Below are 21,977 nucleotides of genomic sequence, written 5' to 3' on the forward strand. Positions count from 1 at the left end.
TGATCCTGATGTTTAGATCACTTTTAACAAGCCACTTTGCTCTTTCTATGGTGAAGAGAAAAAAAATACATCACCAGTTCATTTCTGCTGGATTTGGACATTTAAAATGCTTAATTATACAAGCGCTGAAGAGCCAGTGTTTAAAAAGATTAAATGAGAGACCAGACTAGGGAGTTCAGCACTTCCTCAGAGGATTTGCAAGGATAAAGGACAATAGCATATCTAGTTAACAGATGGTACTCCTTTATGGTGATCTCTGAATTATAATAGCAAGATTTGACCTCCGACACTTCTATTATCTCTTAACAGCAACACTCCTCAACACACCTATTTTAGGCCACTTAACCTCTGGATTATAGTTGGAACCATACCACAACGGAGTACTAGTGACTATGTGTTACAATGCACTAAGTCATTATAGCTAAAATCAATTCTGGATCATCTTCTCCCATCTCACCCAAACCCCTCCATTTTCAATTCAAATAGGGTTCTCCTATTTCCTGCCCAAAGCTTCTCCAAATTTTCAATCTCTTCTGCCCTCTCTTGAACTTGAGGATGGGTAGAATCTCCTTGTTCTTGAACGATACCATTAATAGACTGCCTGAGGGATGCAAGCATCATCCATTCATTGAAAAGTTTCTTTGCCCAACTCTACTCTCAAAACCTCCAAACAACTTAAGACAAAACATTTTGCTACAAGGATAAAAATTCCCAAAGAATTTAAATCTACTTTATGTCTTTGAATGGAAAGCTCTGAAAACTTGAAGATACAGAATGAAGATGGCACAGAAACCTAGCACCTGTGTCAACCTACAGTCCTCCCCCTGCACTAGGTTTGGAATCAACAATTCATTTTTATTCTTCATACTTTTCAAAGAAAAAAAACTTGGCCAACACCACCACTATACTTCTAGCCACACTTTTTAGAGACAGCCAGTGGTCAATGAATCACACAGCCAAATCAGAGGTACGCTAACCAAAAATGCAACCATATTCCCATTTCATGAAAAAAGCAAATGTCTGCAGGTTCATGAACGTGTTCTATAGCTCACAACGTAGTGTTTCAAAATGTTAGAAAGGAGCTGTTCTAGTTCAGCTTACCATCTTTCAGGAAGCTCAGTCAATTCTTCAGCAGCATCCTATCAGGCTGAAGTAAACTTCACTTAGCAAAGGCACAATCTGTTGTCAAACTGAGAAGCACCAAAACATGATACAATGCCCCACACAAGTAGTTAAGATGAACAGAATACAGATGTCAGACAGCTAACTGCACAGGTTCAAACCCCAAGAAATGGATCAATCTTTTAACCAAAGATTTGTGATAAACCAGATGATTGCTTCTGCAGTGGCAGCCATAAAACTAGAGTCCATGAGGTAAACTAATTTCCTAGAAAACTTATTTTAGATTCAGATACACAGAGGAAAACACATCCAGAGAGATCAAAATCCCATTTATTACTGTGCAATAGTCCAAAAGCTCAATTTCACTTATAAAATTGCATCTGCATGAAAATATTATTTATAATGGGAAGAAAGAAAAATAATGAAAGTTTATTCTATTCCATTGGCAATAGCTGTAACTGGTTACAGTTTTGAATATGAAATTCGACACGTAATCTCTCTATTAAAGCCCAAATGTAAGGAACAGATTCATATTTTCCCCAGAAATGTAAATGGTAATGGTTTCTCCTTGCAAGCAGGCAACTAGGGCTTATATGCTGCAGCTTGGCAAGGAAGCCTTTCTTGTGGACAGCCTTTGAGCCTGTTCTTGTCTTTAAGATGTTCTCATTTAAATGCAGATGTAGGCTCCACAAGTATTGTAGTGTTGTGGGTTTTCTTGTTTTTCTTTTTTTCCTTTTTCTTTCTTTTGAAGTGTTAGCTTCATCAGAAGGAAGTGACAGAAGGAGGGCTCTTTCACATCTCATTCATTAGCTGTCCACCCTACCCCATTCTTTCCCATCGCCCCTGAGTGTTAGGGCACAAGTCCATTGGTCCAGTCGGAAGTTTTCTTGTTGGACTTTTTGTGGGTCAGAATTTAAGAATCAATGGTTTAAAGCAAACAAACTAAGATTTTTTATATCTTTCTGTGGGATCTGTTTCCTTCCCCTTTTAGACACATATACTCTCCTTTACAAAAGACAGTACATATCTACAGCTTTGATCCTGCATGGATTAGTAATTCTATACCTTGGAGCAAGTGTAGAGTATGAAATCCTACTGAGGCAGCATCACGTAAGTCTTGCTGTCAGATGGCATGACAATTAAACATGTTCCAACTTCTCAAGTCAGCAACTTGATGTTAAATTCAGAGAATTTTAGCACCGTCGGCACATGATCTGTCAATATATATTCTCATACAGAAGAGCAGCGGGGTTTTTTTAGTTAATGTACCTTAACCATATAGCCTACCTATGAAAATAGCAAAAAGAAAGCAAATAATACTTAAAGTTATTTAACACCTCATCTACAGTCGCCTTCTCAACTTCTAATGCTTCCCTTCCACCACACAGCCTCCTTCTCAACTTCTAACATTCCCTTCCACCGCAGAGTCTATATTTATCTCCATCCTCAGCCACGGAGAGACTATGGTCTGGTGCACACCTGAAGTTTAGGTCAACCCCTAAGAGAGATAATTAAACTGACTTAATCCCTGGTGCAGGCATCGCTAGGTCAGAGGAAGATATTTTTGTCCATCTAGCTATCACCTCTTGACTACAGTGATGGAAATCCCCCTTCTGTCTACACTACAGTGTGGCACTTGTATTATGCATGGTTTGAAGGCTGAATTTTGTTTAAAAAGATAAAATGGAAATTATATCTGCAGTAGACTGTCCTACCAACTGATTCAGAGGATAGAAGCAGCCCATTTCCACCACTTAGAGAGGATATTAATACCAAGAAAATTGAGACACTTCATATATATATTTATGGATGAGTAAATTATTTGCCTTGCCTATATTCTCAACCAAGCAAGATATTAGGTAACTGCAAAAAGATAGCTCTTTAACAGACATTTCTAGTTTACACAGCAAGGGGAATTTATGAATAGCAACTCTTGTGTAAACTATAGCTTTCATTTCTACAACAGGTAGCTGTAACTTTCTGTGATAAAAATAAAAGCATTCCAACATGAACTGGAATTAACTTGAGTTAAAAACTATACCACGAAGAGTTAAACAAGTTCAGCACTAGCGTGAAGAGGTACTATTGTATCAGATTAACTGGAACCACTAAACCTTGCATTGCTGCAGGAAATGCACTTTTTTTTTTGTTGTTGTTACCACCTTCCAAATAAACGGAACATGAATGTTTTGGTGTGCGTTTTCATGCTTGTCTAGCCCCCAGAGAAGCAGTACATTTGCTATTGTGTATACAAATTAGGCATTCAGGGTTAAAGTTTCATAGTAGCAGCCTTGTTAGTCTGTATCCACAAAAAGAACAGGAGTACTTGTGGCACCTTAGAGACTAACACAAAAGCTTATGCTTAAATAAATTTGCTAGTCTCTAAGATGCCACAAGTACTCCTGTTCTTTTTAGAGTTAAAGTTGTTAATAACACAGATGTAACATACCCCACCTTTCTTTACTCTCCTGGGTCCCGTATGTCCAGATATATAACATGCAACCCACTAGATGTTTATTACACAATTTAGTCTATTTCAAACAGAGTCACTTCAAGAGGATTCCACACACACAAAATAAGGGCTGAGATCTAACAATGACATATGGGAAAACACACTGCAGGATGGTACAACTGATATGCCCTTTTTCCTTCTATCACTACAACTAAAATTCTCATTCAAACTCCTCTTCCACTTGACTACTATAAAACTTCTGTGTTGGCCTCCTTGTCACCCCTAATGGACCCCCTCCAGTCCTCACAAAATACAACTTCTAAAATTATCTTCCTTGCTTGATTCTGATCTACACTTCACTCTCTGAATCTCAATATTGGCTTCTCACCCTCTACCACGTTAAGTTTAAGCTCCTTGTGAGCTGCTTTCAGGACCTGCCCATCCCTACTCATCTGTAGATAGCTCTCTTCACATTGCCCTTAGCTCTTCTGCTCCAATTATACCAACCTTGATACCTCATTGAGCTGCTTCTCCTGCAATCATCTGAGTTTTCTTCTACATCCCCTCTATGCATGGAACAACCTTTCTGAGCTCAGCCACAAAACCTGTCCCACTCATATCCCTTATGAAGACCCACTTCTACTGTGAAACATGAAATGAACAGGCTGATTACAGCAAGATTGTGGGGTACCTAGGATAGGCTACATTTCTAGAAATGTATTAAAATGTGGCCAGTCACCTTGTGACCACGTTACTTGTATGACACACTCCACCCACTACTCTATTTTCAATTTTTAGATTAAGCTTTGCCTTTTTGTTTGTGAGTGCTACTGAAAACAAATATAATCAGAAAAGTATGCCATTCCACAAAACAATGCACTATAACTGAAATGCCACCCCCCACAAGACTCCAACTTCCCCCCCATCTATGACCAGGAGATATTGTATATTCAGACAGAACAGGAACTGACTTTTTTCTAAAAAATGATCATCTTCCATACTGGGGAACTTTTTATTGGTCAGAAGACAAAGAACAAATATTAACCACAAGAATCTAGCAATCCGCCCTTATTTTCCCATGGGCTTAACATGACCAAAAAATGCAGAGTAAGTAAACCTTCAGAGACTAGTTGTTTCCAAAACCAGAGGCCAGCAGATACTGCAATTATGTTTTATTCAACTCCGAAATACATAATTTGTATTTAGAAACCTGGTTCCTGACTAGCAAGTACAAACTTAACCCACATAGGCCTCACTTCCCACAACTGATTTACTGAGAGATCTAACACCCCCATCAATCACAAGTATACTTAGGGATTTCTCATTTCTAAATTGAAGCACAAACTATCGTTCATTGCTTCCATGATCAGCACCAATTCAAAAATATTCACGACTTTGTATATACCACAGGGGGTGGGGGGGAATAGCTCAGTAGTTTGAGCATTGGCCTGCTAAACCCAGGGTTGTGAGTTCAGTCCTTGAGGGGGCCATCTAGGGATCTGGGGCAAAATCAGTACTTGGTCCTGCTAGTGAAGGCAGGGGGCTGGACTCAATGAGCTTTTGGGTTCCCTTCCAGCTCTATGAGATATATATAAGTAGTGCCTGCATAGTTTAAAAAGCAGCCATGATTTTGCTGTAATCTTTAAACAGACATGTAAATTGAAGCAGAATTTAGATGACACCTTTGAAGATGTCAGAATGAAATAGCTGAGTTAAAAAAATAACGCCAAATATATAAATACTGTACAACAGTTTATGGAAGCCAACAATTTCCACTGAAGCACTTTAAACCAAACCACATTGCTGCAAGCTACAAAAGAGCCGTTACAGTCCTAAGAAAAGGAAGTGCTTTGAACAGTGAGCATTGGAAGTCAGCTAAGCCTCACCTTGGTTTTAGCCACCGAAGGATACTTTCTGTATAACAATTGTTAGTATATAGTGTGAAAAGGTTAAATTCCATTTGATTGATTTTCTGATCACATCTAATGGAGCCCAGACATTCAGCCCCCATCCCTAAACGAAGTGTTTCTACAAGTCTGTTATGATTTCCTGAACACAACAGAGGAACAGGTGCATCAAAGAAAAAGGTTAGATGTAATAAACACATCAAGGGCTCATGCTCTGATCTTTGAAACTTAATTTTCTAAACCCTTAAAATGTAAATTTAATCTCACTTCCTGTTACTACATTTCAAACTAAGCCAAGTTTTCATTTTACAGTGAAAACGTAACAATGGGCAGCCATATTCTGCTTCTATACAACTCTGTTGTAAGCATCATATATTGTACAGTGTACCATGAAATGCAACGTGACTCTGTGCTAGATGACACACAATGAAGTTGCTCTGTAGAGTGTCAGCAAGAGGTCTAACAAACGAAAGGGAAAATGCCCATCTGGCCGAGAAAGCCAAGCATTACACTCCACGATGCGCATAAAGTAGTAACGCGGCACACATCTGTAGCCCCTGTAACTCTACTGAATGCCACATGACCAACCAGATAGGCTCTTTTCATTTCTGCCTCAGTTCAGCTCTTGGAAGAATGCATTAGGGATCATTTTAAGTTGCTTGGGGGCAGAACCCTGTTCCTTGGTTTGGAGATCAAAAATAGTCTGAATTCAGAGAGATTAAAAACAACCTAGTTCTCTCATCAAAAAGAGTGACTTATTTTGTCATTTGCCACTTAGTGATGCATTTATTGGTAAAGGACATCTGCACAGTTTGCACACTAGTTATACAAATGTCCAAATAATTCATTTGTTCTAAACCACGAGAAATTTTGGGGAATGAAACAAAGTGATTGCTAAATTCAGAAGATGGGAAGGAAAATAAATGTTTAAATTGAGGACTACAGGAAACAGGAAACATGCAAACCAGGGTAATGGAGAATATGGAAAGCAATAGCATTTAATAGGCTGAACGACAGCAAAACTAAGATAGGAAAAAACACAATGTTTTTAAACGTGTTATAACTGGCCAGGGCAAACAAAGAAAGAACAAATAAAAAACCTCTTTCCTTGCCAAGAGGATGTATATAATACCACCTCAATTCAAGAAGTACGAACAAGAATGCCAGACTCTTGTTCAGGGTTCTTGGCTTGTTCTAAAACAGCTGACAACAAACTTCTGGAACAATTTGGGAAGCTCAGCTTATTTTTAAAGCACAATCAGTTTACCTTAAATGTCCTACAATTTTGTGGTTGATTTCCAAAATTTACAGTAATCAGTTCCTAAATGACACCTGATAGCAAGCTAGAACACAATAATGGCCTGACTGGAGCACACTGCTGAAAATGGAAGGTTCAACAAAAACATCTGAAAGCCTTCCCATCTGAACCAGAGAATCCCTATCTTGTACACATGTGATAGCCTGAGTTAGTGCCTGAATCATTCATATGTTATAGACTATTCTAACCAACCATGCCTTTTTATCCATTGAAGAAATATGGGAAGAGTGAGACAGCTACCATGCTCATGACTGCCCACTGGCCAAAGCAAGAGTATGCAACCTGCGGCACGCGAGCTGATTTTCAGTGGCACTCACACTGCCTGGGTCCTGGCCATCGGTCCCAGGGGCTCCACGGTTGGTCTGGAGTACCGGCAGCCGACCCCCTGCCAGCCGGGGTTCTGTCTGCCAGCCCCGGGTCCCGGCCACCGGTCCAGACGGCTCTGCTGCCAGCCCGGGGCTCTGCAGCTGGCCCCAGCCTGGGGCAGTGAGAGGTACAGACAGGGGAAAGAGGGAGTGCAGCTCAGCACCTCCACCTTAAAAATATCCCAGCACAGTGGTGCTGGAACAATTTTTAAGTCCTGATTTGCTGCTTACATCACTATCACACCACGTGGAACAGTGCACTGCGTTTGATGTTGAGATTAGAATGTACATGCAAGAACAGGAATCAGAATTTTCTGACAGATTTCAAGATTTCCAGCTATTTGGCCCAATGCTTTCTTTTCTAGTTAAACCGGAAAAGTTCAAAAAAAGTGACTTCGATCTGTCTGTATTTCAGCAGATGGGTGTTGAAGATTTCAACATGCAGCTCATTCAGTTAAAAAAACCTCAGAATTGTGGGCATCAAAATTTGGAGATCTGCGGAGTGCACTTGAAGCTACCGAGAGAGATCATGGGGCCTCTATTCTGACCTGCTGGACGTCCCTGCCAGGGAAAATTAACTGTTTCAAGAAAGTTGTGTTTTAAATGCTTTCAGCATTTGGATCCACATACCTGTGTGAACAGGTATTTTCACACACAAAATCTGTTCTCTGTCCCTCTCGGAGCCAGTTAACAAGTGATCACTCAGAAGCCTGTGCGCAGCTTAAATTATCCAAATGCGTGTCAGGCATTGGAAAACTCAGCAAGGAAAAGCAAGGGCAAGGATCACACTAAACTGATAAGATCTTTTAATGTAATTTTAAATAAAGCTTCTTAAACATTTTAAAAACCTTATTTACTTTACATACAACAATAGTTTAGTTATATATTATAGACTTGTAGAAAGAGACCTTCTAAAAACGTTAATGTATTACTGGCAGGCGAAACCTTAAATTAGAGTGAATGAATGAAGACTTGGCACACCACTTGCCGGCCCCTGGGCTAAAGCATGCCTGAAGTGTAGGCCGAGGAAACCTGCATAATCCAAACATCAGTGACTACTTCTTTCTGGGTTGAGAAATAAATGGAGAGTAGGGAAGGAGACGGTGAAAGTAGCAGATCTGTGATTTAATTATACCAGCATGCTTACCAATTCTGACAGGTCAAAAATGTTCACTTCTGTGGATGTAGTGTCTGACTGCCAATCCATCAGAAGCATGACTCTAGAGAGGGACTGCTAGTCGGATCTCATCTGGTAGACGGTAAAATCGCCTGCAAAAGCACTCATTTTGCAGTTCACATGTACCAATTTGGAGTATCCCTACCTTGTCAGTTAACGTGCTTTGAATATTAGCTGAAATATGCGTTTTTGTTTTAACTCTGTACAGTTATTTTTTTCTTCTTTGCTTCTCTCATGTCAACGCTATAGAACTATCTGGGGAACAGAAGCCAGAAGATCAATTCTTGAGGCTAAAATTTTGGACTTAACAATTGATGTTGCCTGTCAGTTGGCATCTGCTCAGATGATGGATCAGAGTACTGAAACAATCAACAGATTAGTGTACTCTAGTGTATGTTCAGTACTGTACTACTTCTGAGCCTAGTACTGGAGGTGGATTCATCTGGACAAGGTCATTTGTGATGGCACAGGAGCCCAAAAGCAAGCTAGTTTCCAATCAAAAAGATCTTAACAAAAGGTTTAAAATTAACCTTACACTCAAGTGTTTCTGCCGTTCACTACACAGCAGAGCATTTTACAGTCTTACATTGGGTTCCCAAGGTGCCAAAAAAGGTTTTCCAGCAAGATAGAAAATTCCAGCAAAAGACCCAAAGGCCAGTTTTAATTAAAATATAGTTTACACAGTTAATCCATGGTGACAAATGCTTCTTGTATCATTCACCTTTTTATTTGAGCTAAGCCGAAATGACTGCAGTTTTACATTAAACATTATCACTCATATAATATGTCAAGCTAAAAGTGTGTTATCCCATAGGCATGCGTCCTCCAGCCTCCTCCCCATTACATCCACTTTTTTTTTTTTTTAACTTTTCGTACATATTCAAGTGTTTCCAGTTGAGAAGTCTTCCCTGCCCTACCCCTCGTTTCCATTCTGATATCTATGAAGAGTCAGAGTCTACAGAAGCAGCAATTTTCCCTTAAGGGACAACCCACTAGTTTAATTTGGCTTCACTCATTATTCTGGCCCCAAACCCTGAAATCCTTCCACAGAAAATTGGAATTAAATTTTAAAGGCAGATAGATTTACAGCTTTGAAGCTAACTCTGAAGTGTAGCATAATCCTTGCTAATCAAAATCACAAATTTGTCAAAAAGCAATGCTAAATAGCAGTTTTCAGTTCCATTTTCTCCTCCCACATTCAAGAAATTACCTAAAAACTTCAAATCGCTATGAAGGATTTTTAGTTAAGCACCAACTAAAGGTAAAATAACTTAACAGAATAATACTTAAACCCCTGAGTAGTCATGGAAAGGGGGAAATCAAAACAGTAACAATGAAGCCATATTACAAGAATATATTAAAATAAAAAATCATCAAGAAACATTTATGCAAAGTGGCTCCATCACTTCCCATTTTGGTTTCAAAATATTAGAAGCAAATAGCTGCAAAGGCTTCATCCACTTAAGTCATCCAGTTGCAACTAAACTCAACTGATCCAGCTAGTTCCACATTTTTCTACTTACTTCAGTTTGTACATAAAAAATAAACTGTACCTATTCCAGTGCCCTAGGCACCCTCTGAAAATAGTTCAATACAAATATACACTTTCTACCATTCCCTCCATTATCTTGTACCACCAGTGGCTACATAAATATAAATTAGTATTAACCCTTCCCTCTCCCTCCATCCATCCATCCACCTCTTGCCATTTAAAGTGACCATAATTCTCTTCCCTCCCTAAAAGCCAGAGAAAACAGATAACCCCCAGAGCATGCTGCAATGCCCTTCACATTCAGGCTATTTTGGTCCAAGTGGGGAGCAAGTTCCAATGTCAAGGTGCCCACAAAGAGGACCTCCTGCTGGTAACCTTTCCACCCCCATCCTCAGCTCCCAATTCTTATACTTAGGGGACTCCAGCTCAAGTGTCTGCTGATCTCAGCTGTGACAGCTGGGCACAAGGAAGGAGGAGGTAACGCACACATAGGCAAGTCTCAATCTACTTAGAGTTTATCATTCAAAACCAACCATATAAAATCCACCCAGAAATCGACAGGCAGCCAATGCAGCTCACAGAGCACTGGTGTAACATCCTTGATTAGCCGTCTGCCAAATTCCGCACCAGCTTCAGTAATGAAGTAGTTTAAATTGAGGCAATGAAGGCATGGATGACAGGTGTAACATTTGAATCCAAAACAGTCAAACTCATGGTCATCTATAGACAAAAAAAGTCACTCTCGCTGTTACCGACATTTGACCATGTAAAAGCAGCTAGGAGTCTAACTAGCCACCTAGACTGCAAACAGACATATCCTCACCGACAAAGGAGCAAATATCCTCATCACATTTTCTGGTTGTTTTCCAAGCCAATCCAGACACCACCGTGTGTTTTATCAGACAGAGTCTAGCCCTCCATCCTTTTCTCCAATCTCAAGAAGTCATTAGGTAAGGCAGAAACTGAACTACTATAGCTCAGTCAGATGAAGTGTAAAGTATCAGCATGCCAAAAACATCATGATTCCCCAATAAACACGGCAACACTCAAGTATGAAGATTAAATGAGAAGGGTGACAAGATGGAAATCTACGGAATCTGGGACAGCACTCTAAGGGAGGAGAAAAATTCCCCACCACTACCCTTTGAGAATCTTCAACGAAAAAGAAATGGAGGCACCCAAGAGCAGCCCTGTCTATCTCTGCTTTGTGGATGTTAGTCAACAAAACCTTGCTCTCAGTTGTACCAAACAGCTTAAGTAGCAGCCATATAGGCATACTACTTTTAGTAATAGGACATTGCTAAGCCATTGATAAAGTGACTTGCCAAAAGAACATGCCTCTTCCTCTGAGATCTCTGAATATGCTCAGGTTCCTTTAATTTCAAAATAGATCAATTATGTGCAAAAACAGAACTTCACCCTAATTTCAAATTCTAGTATGGTATGAAAAGAAGTGAGAGAATTTTAGGACAATCTCTTGATTTCCTTTCCTCTGCCTCCTACACTTCAGGGTATTCTTTTTTTCTTCATCAAACTTCCAGAACTACAATCAAAGTAACAGAGAGAGGTCACAACTCAAACAATTAAAGTTTGTAAAACGTAGTCTTTCAATATTAAATACTTAGTTTTAAACCACAGAACAAGCTATTCTGAAGTCTTTACGGATTTACATACAAAAGAACCTTACTGGTGCTCTTTACTTTGGCATGGAGCTGTACTCAGGTACGTCTTTGAAAACTGATTCAGAACATAAATAATCATATTCTTTATATCACTGTGATCCAAATGAGAGCTAAGTCACAGCCAGGAATGATCAGATCTGGAATATGAATGTCTCTTCATATTCATGTCCTCTCATTGCCTTCATTCCAGCACAGAATAATGTTTTACTTCACACTTTACCCTCTTCAGCTAACGTGACATCTCTTCACCACTGATTTCTTCCTTCCCACATACCAACAATCATCCTGGCTGGGATGATTTAGTTGGGAATTGGTCCTGCTTTGAGCAGGGAGTTGGGCTAGATGACCTCTTGAGGTCCCTTCCAACCCTGATATTCTATGAACTACCAAGCTGTTCAATTCAAGGTCTCAACCACTCAGCTAGACTTGTGCTACAAGTATTTGTAGTAACTTTTCCCCATTACCGAGGCTGAGAGTTCTCCTCATACATCCTCTCCTTCCCTTCCTTAAAGAGGCTGATGGTCTGTTTGGTCTTCTTCATCAGGTTCTCCATGAAGACCCTGAAGTACTCATTTTCTCCTAGGGTCTCCATCTTCCCCTCATAGCGTGACAAGATGGTTCGTAGATGCTGATACGTATCAGGTAGTAGATCTAGAATATAGGGTGGGCTGTTCTTCAGTGCCAGTTTTGGGTTCTGACATAAACGCACCACCTGCAATACATGAATAATGGAAAAAGTCACCATTTTGAGATTTTAAGACTATTTAAACATTACAAGTAAATATCGTTTAAATAGATGATCAGTGACATTGCTTGAAATGCAAATGAAGATACGCTGAAATATAAATAATTTCACATAATACTGCATCTGCCCAAACGCACTACTCCCTGAACAGATTTCCACCCATTATAAAAATTGCAATCTACAGACTAACATGTTTTCATGAGCACTGATGTCTAGGTTCCAGAAGGTTATATCTCTCACAGAATTAATCTTAAAATATTTGATGCAATAATATTTCATTATATCATTTAGGTCAGGGGTTCTCAAACTGGGGGTTGGGACCCCCCAGGGGGTCACGAGGTTATTACATGGGGGTCGTGAGCTGTCATCCTCCACCCTAAACCCTGCTTTGCCTCCAGCATTTATAATGGTGTTAAATATATAAAGAAGTGTTTTTAATTTATAAGGGGGGGGGGGTTGCACTCAGAGACTTGCTGTGTGAAAGGGGTCACCAGTACAAACATTTGAGAGCCACTGATTAAGGTAGTCTTTGGTGACAAAGCTGCTGTCTTGCCAAAAAGATATGATCCAGACTTGTGGCTTGTCTACATCGGGAAATGTACTGGTATAATGATACCATTGTAGCTATACTGATAAAACTCCCCATGTGGGCACTCTTGCTCCAGAATAACAGTGTCTCTTTCCAGTTTAGTTTATATGTGACAAACATAACCATTCCAGTTAATTTCCCTGTGTACACAAGCCCTATAATGGAGAATATAGTACTACTGGGGTCCACTTGAAAGAAAAACCTGACCCTGAATGTATACATTTACAATGAATGACAAGCATAAAAGCAACTATACAGCTATCAATAGTGAACACAAAATGTTTTCTATACAGAAAGCAGAGGCACCCAAATCTCATTTGAAACACTCTATTAACTTTAGCGGTTAACAGCTTACTGGCAGGAACATAGTTCTGGGTCCCCAGATACGCATCTCCACTGACTTCAATAAGTTGCATGCAAATGTGAGAGCAGAATTTGACCCTCTGCAGTTATCTCTCTCCTTCGTGTGAATCTGTTCACAAAAGCACTTGCTGCTCTAGTTTTACTTGTCAGTGATTAAATGAAAGTTAATTAGACAATGGTAACCTACTTTCTAGCAAATTACCTTGCATGTCTTGGAGATTAATTTTTTCTTACTACCTTAATACCTACTCTTTCTAATGGAAAGGTTTTCTAATTTGTATTACAGCAGTAAGATTATCTACACATTCCTAGCTAGTAAGAATTTGAGTCAATTATTCCACAAGTACACTGTGCAAAACAAATTAATAGGCTTATCAGTAAGGAAACTTTTTGCATTTTAGATGCATCTATTTTTGCTTCTATATAACAGGTTAGGCACCATAACTGAACAGAAAAATTTCACTCAAACTTCAAAGAGAATGCTGATGCCGTAACCATATGTGACCAGACAGCTCTCTGAACATTAGTGGTCTGCAATAGAGCAACTACATGACAAAGCTCGTGAAAACAAGTTTAATCAATAGGAAAAACAGTATTAAAAAAGGATCATACACCTCACAGAGAAAGGCCTTGTCTGTATCCAGAACAGCCAAGATTCTCTGCTACCCAGTCAAGGGAGACAGAAAGCTAGCTACAGAAGACATAATGCAACTTTCTAAGTTATTAGGGCTCTCTGAGCTCCAGCAAAGTGCTGAAATACTGACTTAGCATGACAAAGCAATATTCAGTGCTTCAGTTCTAAAGCCATCTTTTTGAAAAGACAAAAACAGGCAACTGGGAATAAGACTCAACTAACAGCTCTAGTCTTTGGTGTGTTTACCTCAAACATAAAATAAGGCTGGTGTAATCATTTCCTAAAGCTTTCTACTGAAGTGTAAAAACACTGTTTTGACTTCCTAATACCAAAAGGCATGACTGAGGTCTAAAATGGCACCAGTGATGTGCAAAAGGATATTACAAAGCAGATCTCATCAAAAAGGTGCAGAAGATCACTTTCTTCAGAAGGCTTTAGGAAGGTAGATAAGAAAGCCCTAAGAACAACCCAGTGCCACTGTGCAATACATCACCTACACAAAATCTGGTAAAAAAACTACTATATGCTACTAGGTAACGTTCTGATAAAGTTAACTGGCTCTCTATATTACACACTTAAACACTTCTTCCATTACTTTTGCCTCACAAGCTGTGATTGAATAGTAAATATTTAAACAAAATAATTAATTTAGTCTGAAAAGGAGCACTAGCATTTCACTCAGCCTTTTAGGATATGTGCAAGAAACACAGTGTGGAGAAGTTACATGTCTTCCAATAATGCATGGCTTCACTGATAGACTTCAATTTCCAACAAGGGAATGACTGACTGACTGACTGCATCAAGTCTCAAGACAGGTGAATATGATTCTCATAATGACAAGCAATTATACTCTGGAGGAGCACCCTATGTACAGGTGGGAAATAATCTAGCCAAATAAACGTCCTCTCCATTCTGAACTGACAAATACTAGGAGATCTAAACAAGGAGAGGAGTTATCACAAGATTGGTGCTGCAGTTGGTGCTTCTTTAGGGTGCTTCTTTCATACATTGTAAAATGAACCTTATCAGGGAACCAAGCTACAACACAATTGTCTTCTGAGACCATAGTTTCACTTGGCAGCATGGAAGGATCCTAAACATGTCCCCAAAGCAAGCTACAGATAGCACCATTACTGCTCCTACAGATCTAGTTTGTTATTTAAACAATTGGGTTTAAAACTATTCTTGGTGAGTTGTAGGGAAACCACATGAAGGAAGCAGACAAGTCAAAAACACAGGACAGTCATTTCTCTAGGTCAGCTACAATAGGAAATGGCACAGGCTGTTATCGCTTGAAACTATCCAGCTATGTAGGAGGCAGACCTACTGCATGTCAGTAACTATACAGACTTGTTTGATATTGATATTCTATCCGATATGTTTTCGCAGAAAAGCAACAAATTCTGCAGACAGGTCATATTCTCACAACCTCCATAAAACTTTTTCATTAAAATACCCCATATGAATATCCAAAGTAAATGGTTTACAGACAAGAAAAGCTGAAAAACTTTGGTTTTATGACCTGATGAATTTTAAATAAGTTTAATTATTCACCAAACGGACACCGATTTCAACAGCTCAAGTTCACAACTCCCCATATATGGTTTTAAAAGCAACCAATATCAGCACTCAAATATAAAGTTACTTGCCTACAAACTGTCATTTAACAAACTGACTTTTCTTAATACATCAGGGAGAAGAAAAAAAAGAAGTTGCACTTTATTTACTTCTCTACCTGTGCACTTGCAGCATCATGACAATGTTAAAAGGAATGTTCACAGCTCTGGGAAACCAGCAGCATATCAGCAAGTTACCATGCACTCCATTCACACTCTCCCCATGATTGGCTGCTACCACAGTGAATCCAGAAAGACAGCAAATACCTTACATTAGGTGTGCTCAGAGTAAAGAGAAGTCATTTCTGTTTTTTTAAGTGACTTAAAAATAGCTGTGGTCTTACATGGACACTGTCAACTGAAATTTTGGCCTCTCTGTAAAACTATTTTAAAACTAAAGCTTTTACCCACAAAAATGTTTCTATATTTTTAATTATTTAAATGAAAACAGTTGTTTGTGAACAAACACATTCCCTTGCAATGTTTTAAACTCTTAGCAAGGAGCACCTGAAAATTAAACTGACTACAAACAGTACTGAAATTGATTTTCCATTTCCAAACTGAAAGAAATGAAAAACATTAACAAAGAGCATAAACTACCAGTATACTGGATTTTTAAATTTTCCTCTAGCCTTGTAAAAGGGACACTCATTTTACCATCACATTTCCTATTTTTTAAAAGTTTTTTTTCTCTTTCTTGTTGCTATGTTAAAGACTCACAAAAATAGGGGAACTATGACTAGAATGAGGCAACAGTGAAACTGACTTCACAAAGTGCTGTCAAAAGCACTGAGTAAAAAAAAAAAAAAATACCTAAAAAAATAATTTCTTCTCTTTTCTTTAGGACTTGTAACAAGGGTAAGTAAAAAGAGCTCAGGATGTTAACAACATAGGTGCAAAAATTTGTTTGCAAGTTATGGTTTGACAGTAACCCTGGAACAAAAACAAAAAAAACCCAAATAACCTAGGAGTGATAGATCTCTCTCTATTGACTTCCCAACTCCTACTTCCCTTCCAACGCTGTTTTCCTAAACAGACCTATGAGGAGTTTGATGTTTTCTTCCTTTAAAAAACAAAGCTATATAGCTCCATTTTCCCCCTAAGTCAACAATCTACTTTTTCCTTGAAACATCAGCAAATCAGTACTTATCAACTTCCCAGCCTCCGCTGAAGTCACGCCTGACCACATCACTACTATTAGGGGTGACTTCCAACAAAATTTCCAGATGTTAATTATAAAAATGTGCTGAATTACATCCATATTTAGGTTAGAGAGGTGTTTGTCATTTTAGCTCAGCCACCATCCATTTCTTTTCCATCCTGTAATGTGAAATCTACTATTCTTCCATCCCATCCAGTTACAAAACCCCTCTAAATATTTAAGAATTTCCACAACCAGTTCCTCAAATGCCCAAGAACAGCATTAGGTTATGTCTTCATCGCAGCAGGGAGCAAGCCTCCCACTGTGGGTAGGAAGACTTGCGACAGCACACTAAAAATAGTTGTGTGGACATCGTGGTGTCGGCAGAGTCTTGGATTAGCCATGTTAGCGCAAGCCAACCCTAGCCTAATCCTCTGCCAATGCAGCAACCTCCACACAGCTATTTTTAGTGTGCCGGTATGATCTCTGCTAGCACAGGTCTGTCTGCCTGGGGTGAGAGGCTCACTCTGAGCTACACTGTAGACATACCCTGGATGTTATTTGTATTATTCTGCTGCCGAGATTAGGTTCTGAAGATAAATTATCAACTGCATTATCGACAAAAATACATGAAGCAACTCCCTCCTGCCAAGATGCAGCACTAACAAGTTACTTTACTACATTAATAAATTTTCTGATATTAAGCCCTGCTTTAATGGCTTAACACAGTGAAAAGATGAGGAAATACGATAAATGAGACTGAAATCAGTTCCTCCCACTCTAACCTAGTAAAAATGTATAGGATGGCTACAGGCAGTGCAAAGAAATGACTGAGATGCTTAGTGTGCTATTTGTCGCTGCATTTTGAAGGCTCATAAGACAGCTAACAGCAGAGCCTCAAAGACATGATTCAACCTCTAGATAAGAAAGCAAACTGCTGAATTTAGATGAAGTTCATAAGTTGCCATCGAACATCTAGAATACACAAAGGAGTGAAATTTCAAGGCGGCTGGTAATATCTAGATGTGCAATATAACAGATGTTATATGCCAGAACTGCATATAATACAGCAGCATGTGTAATCTTGCAAACTTGAATAGGCAAACTGTGTTTATAACCATGTCAATCAATCATACTCTAGTTCTTGTCTTATAGAACAAAGACAAAATACTTGCCTAAAGAACTTAAAAGATTTCCTGTCCTACTTTAGCAAAGTTTCAAAAACTGTACTACAACTTCATATTCCCGTATCCTATTTAATAACATCAGAAGGCATGGAAACATATTAAAGGTACAAGGTTTCCTTATTTTAATGTTTGCCAGAGTGGGGCAGATATTCTAACAAAACTGTAGGTGGTGTGGCCCTAAAGAGTCTGACCTACATACTGTAAACTCTTTGGGACATGGACTGGATCTACTTCTGTATCTGTACAGCACCTAGCATGGCAGGGACTCCAGCTGCAATTAACATATAAATATTCATCTACAAAGTGGCCAAATATTTGAAGATACATGAGCTGTCAAAAGGATTGTTTTATTCTCATGAAATAGAACAGAGGCGGGCCTCAGTGGGGAACAAAATTGTTCCGATCAGTGATACTCTATGTCAGGACAAAGTCATTTTTGGTTTGGTTTTTTGGAAGGAGTAAAGAGGCCTAGCACAGCTCAAACACTATTTTAGCTCCTAAAAAAGGTGCACCAGGCCACACAACTCAGACAAGCCACAGCTTGCACTCAAGTGTCAAAATGACCTGCCAAAGGTTGAAAAGGAATGTATGAGTATACTTTCCCCGAAAATGTGAACTAAACTTTGAACACCACACCCAAACCAACCATTTCTCTGGCCAGTGATTTCATTTGTTATTTAAATGGCTGCTTTCACACAGGGCAGTGGGCTACAGAAGTAAAGTCCAAATAAGCTATGAGGGTGCAGATGGCAAACCAACATTAGATTTCACTGACAACTAAGGGTATGTCTTCACTACCAACGTTAAAGCATTGCCATGGCTGTAAAAAAGTCACCCCCACAAGGGGAGTAACTCCCAACACTGGGAGTTCAGCACTGTATACACTGGCACTTCACATCGCCGAAACTTGCATCGCTCAGGGCGGTGTTTTTTCACAGCCCCTGAGTGTCAAAGTTTCAGCACTGTAAAGCGCCAGTGTAGATAAGGTCTAACATTGACATACTAGATGCGCTCAGAATACCATGAATGAGATCCATCTAAACAACTGGAAAGAGACTATCCAGTGTCCAATTTTTGTTTAAAGTGGCATGCTTACTTATTCTTGCAACTGTCAAATTTTGAGATTTACTGAAAACAGAACTTTCTGAATACCTGGATTATATGCTTGTGGCCTGTGCAGAAACGAGTCAAATAATTAGCTCTACAACTACAGCATTTATTTCATATTTTAACAGATAAGAATGCTATTCGTTAAAATTTGAGAATCTTAGTTGATCTACCATGTTGATGAAGCCCTTGTCACAAGTCAAGAAACCCAATGCAAGCCTTACTACGGAAGCGCACATCAACAGCCAAGGCATAAATAATGAGTAAAAAGAGGTAACTGAAGAGGAACATCCCACTGCATACACGAAGGAGTGCTGCCCAACACTGGAGCTTTGGCCTCATTATGTGTCACCAAAGGCAACTGTGGGAAGAACATGGGACAAAATTAATATGAAACAAAAATAAAACTTCTTCAAACGGAAGTTGGGCACCATGTCAAAATGTGCAGAGAGAATGGACTAGAGCTCTTGGACAACTGTTAGCTTGTATAGGAAATTCATTAGCCACACCTGAAGAACAGCAATGCCTGAATGCTTTTGCAGGATACCAACTAATTTTATGGGTTAATGAATTTAGGTCACTGTACAGATACAAACATAGCATATGTGTCTGATCTACAAGATCCCTTATCATATGTGCACCCATCAACTATTTTTTTATACGCCTATTTGAGTTTGTGCGTATTTGAAACGGCCAGATAACTGACAACAGAAACAAAGTTTCACAAAATTTTTCACAAGTTCTCCCCACCTCCTCGCACTTTCCCCAACCAATTCCTAGTTAACAGTTGGCAATTTGTTGTGTTAAGAAGCAGATAGTCTATTTCCGGCCCAATCCTGTAACAGTCTGTTAATACACATTCTGTTATGTCTATACAGAACTGCTGAAGTTAATGGGCACGTAGGTCAGACTGCAAGATCAGGATCTTAGTCTGATTTTAATATTTTAACTATTATTAAGCATACAACTAGAGCTTTCAGCCACTATTTAACAGACATTTTATAATGAGGTTGTAGAATTGGAAGCCAGTGAAATTCAGGCAAAATAAATTCCTCTATATATTTTTGAAGCAACTACAACACTCTTTGCTTTACTTCAAAGATCACAGTTTCATGAGAAGGAAAATGTGTGTGGCCAAGAACTGACTTTGGTTACCAGTACCTCTACTGAACTGCACAGACGCCCAGAAAATGCCGCTTTTGTACAGGAAGATGACATACCAAGGTAATCTCCATCTTTCCAATTCCACCTTTTTTTTAAGCTTTTTTTATTTGCCTGACTAGTCTATGTAGTTGAGCATGAATGTATGAATGTGCATGGTATATACATGGGAATGGAAACTGACATTGGAACACGTCACATCCAGGCATTGACAACACATCTGTATATGCAGCAATATGCAAATTTAACACTTTTCCAACATTTTGGTTATCACTTTTATTCTCTCATCTGTTCGCTCTCAGTGCCCACAAGGAAAGAAACATAAGCACCTTTCAAGAACCTGTATTACCTTCCTATATCCCATTTCTCCATGTACAGGAAAGCTCATCACATACATAGCAAAAGAAGGTAACAATCAACCCTGTATAGTTTGCCGACACTTAAAGGGAATTTTTTGGCATGAATGTTTCTTAGTGGTCTTTTAAAAAAAGATATTCTATTTTTCCTTTCAGGATGAACAGAACTACAACATTTGCTGCAGGAGATCCAGGGTCTAATATGCACAAATGCAGTCTGTTAAAAGAGAAAGAAAGATCAAATGCATGGGTCAGCAGGGTTGCCCATCAGACCTACCCATCCTGTCCCGGAGGGGAAGCTGGATGGTGTAGCACTCCCCAAAGTACTGCCACCTGCTTTCTAACTGCATTCATTGTACACTAATCTACTCTTTCAACTGAACCTAGCATTATGAAGTATGCCACTCATTTTAGACACGAATTTATCTCAATCCTATACAAATTTAGTCTCATCACTTATCCATGGAAATTAACAACAGAAAAGTAAAATGTCACAACTAAGATTACAGAAAACCACATACTGTATAATAAAGAAAATATACTCCCATTAAGCCTACCTCCTGGATTACTGTGCCTATTTGTGGCATGAAGAATAGCACCAGTATCACTCATCTAGGTATAAACTAGGATGGCACACTTCTCTAGAATTAAAATTTAGCACTGACTGGGGCTATTTAGAGCAGTGGCTCCTCTACTATTATACCCATCAGTACTAAGACTTAATTTACCACATTCTGTCAGACCATCAAGCCAACTAGTCCAGCATGCCACCTCCCTGATGCTTAGGGGCAAAAGAAATTAATGAACCTGGACATGTAGTGCTGGAAGTTGTGGGAGTGATTCCTTTGATTCCTGCAGCAATCATTTTATGCTATGAAGCTTAAGATTTCATTTCCCTTATTTTAGCATAACTCCACAAGTTTATTACAGAGGGAATTATACAGGGTCTCACGACTGGTTCTCGAAACTCTGTTTTAATAAAAAGCCTCTATGCTGCATCCCTGTGCATTGTCACTACACATTCAATAGAGCTCTCTAAACAGCCAAGAAACCCCAGACCTCTGTTTTGCCATCAAGAGAGCAGACCATGCTCAACAGTAGGCTGGAACTCACAAGTGGGCCAACCTCAGCAAAACCCTTCCTCTAGTTACATAGGTACTGTTTACCACAAATAGGTCAGACTCAAGAACCTGTCTGCAATGCATGTTTGCCACAGTGCTGACCACCACTCCAGCCCCCCCACCACTCAATAAGCTCTCCATCTTCCCCCCTAACCACCACCCCCTTGAAGTCCAGCCTTCTCTCTGACATATTGTTCCTCTCCTGAACACCACTACCATCTGCCCCAGCCTCTCCCAACAGCACATACCTCTCCAAAGTCTGATTTCCTCTCCCCTATCTCCAGCCCAATCCTCCAGCTCCAGCCCAATCCTGCCCCCAATCTCTAGCCCAATCCTCCAGCTCCAGCCCAATCCTCCAGCTCCAGCCCAATCCTGCCCCCAATCTCCAGCCCAATCCTCCAGCTCCAGCCCAATCCTGCCCCTAATCTCTAGCCCAACCCTC

General features: G+C 39.5%; 1 protein-coding gene across 1 annotated transcript in view; it reads right to left on the bottom strand.

The window, feature by feature from the left end:
* The window catches only part of CBL (Cbl proto-oncogene), a 60,386-nt gene that overhangs the window by 37,597 nt on the left and 812 nt on the right, over window positions 1-21,977 (bottom strand). The window contains exon 2 of the mRNA XM_032780554.2: window positions 11,980-12,227. Coding sequence (XP_032636445.1) covers window positions 11,980-12,227 — 248 coding nt within the window. The remainder of the gene's footprint in view (window positions 1-11,979; window positions 12,228-21,977) is intronic.

Source organism: Chelonoidis abingdonii, chromosome 18 (genome assembly GCF_003597395.2).
Source record: "Chelonoidis abingdonii isolate Lonesome George chromosome 18, CheloAbing_2.0, whole genome shotgun sequence".
NCBI classification, from domain to species: domain Eukaryota; kingdom Metazoa; phylum Chordata; order Testudines; family Testudinidae; genus Chelonoidis; species Chelonoidis abingdonii.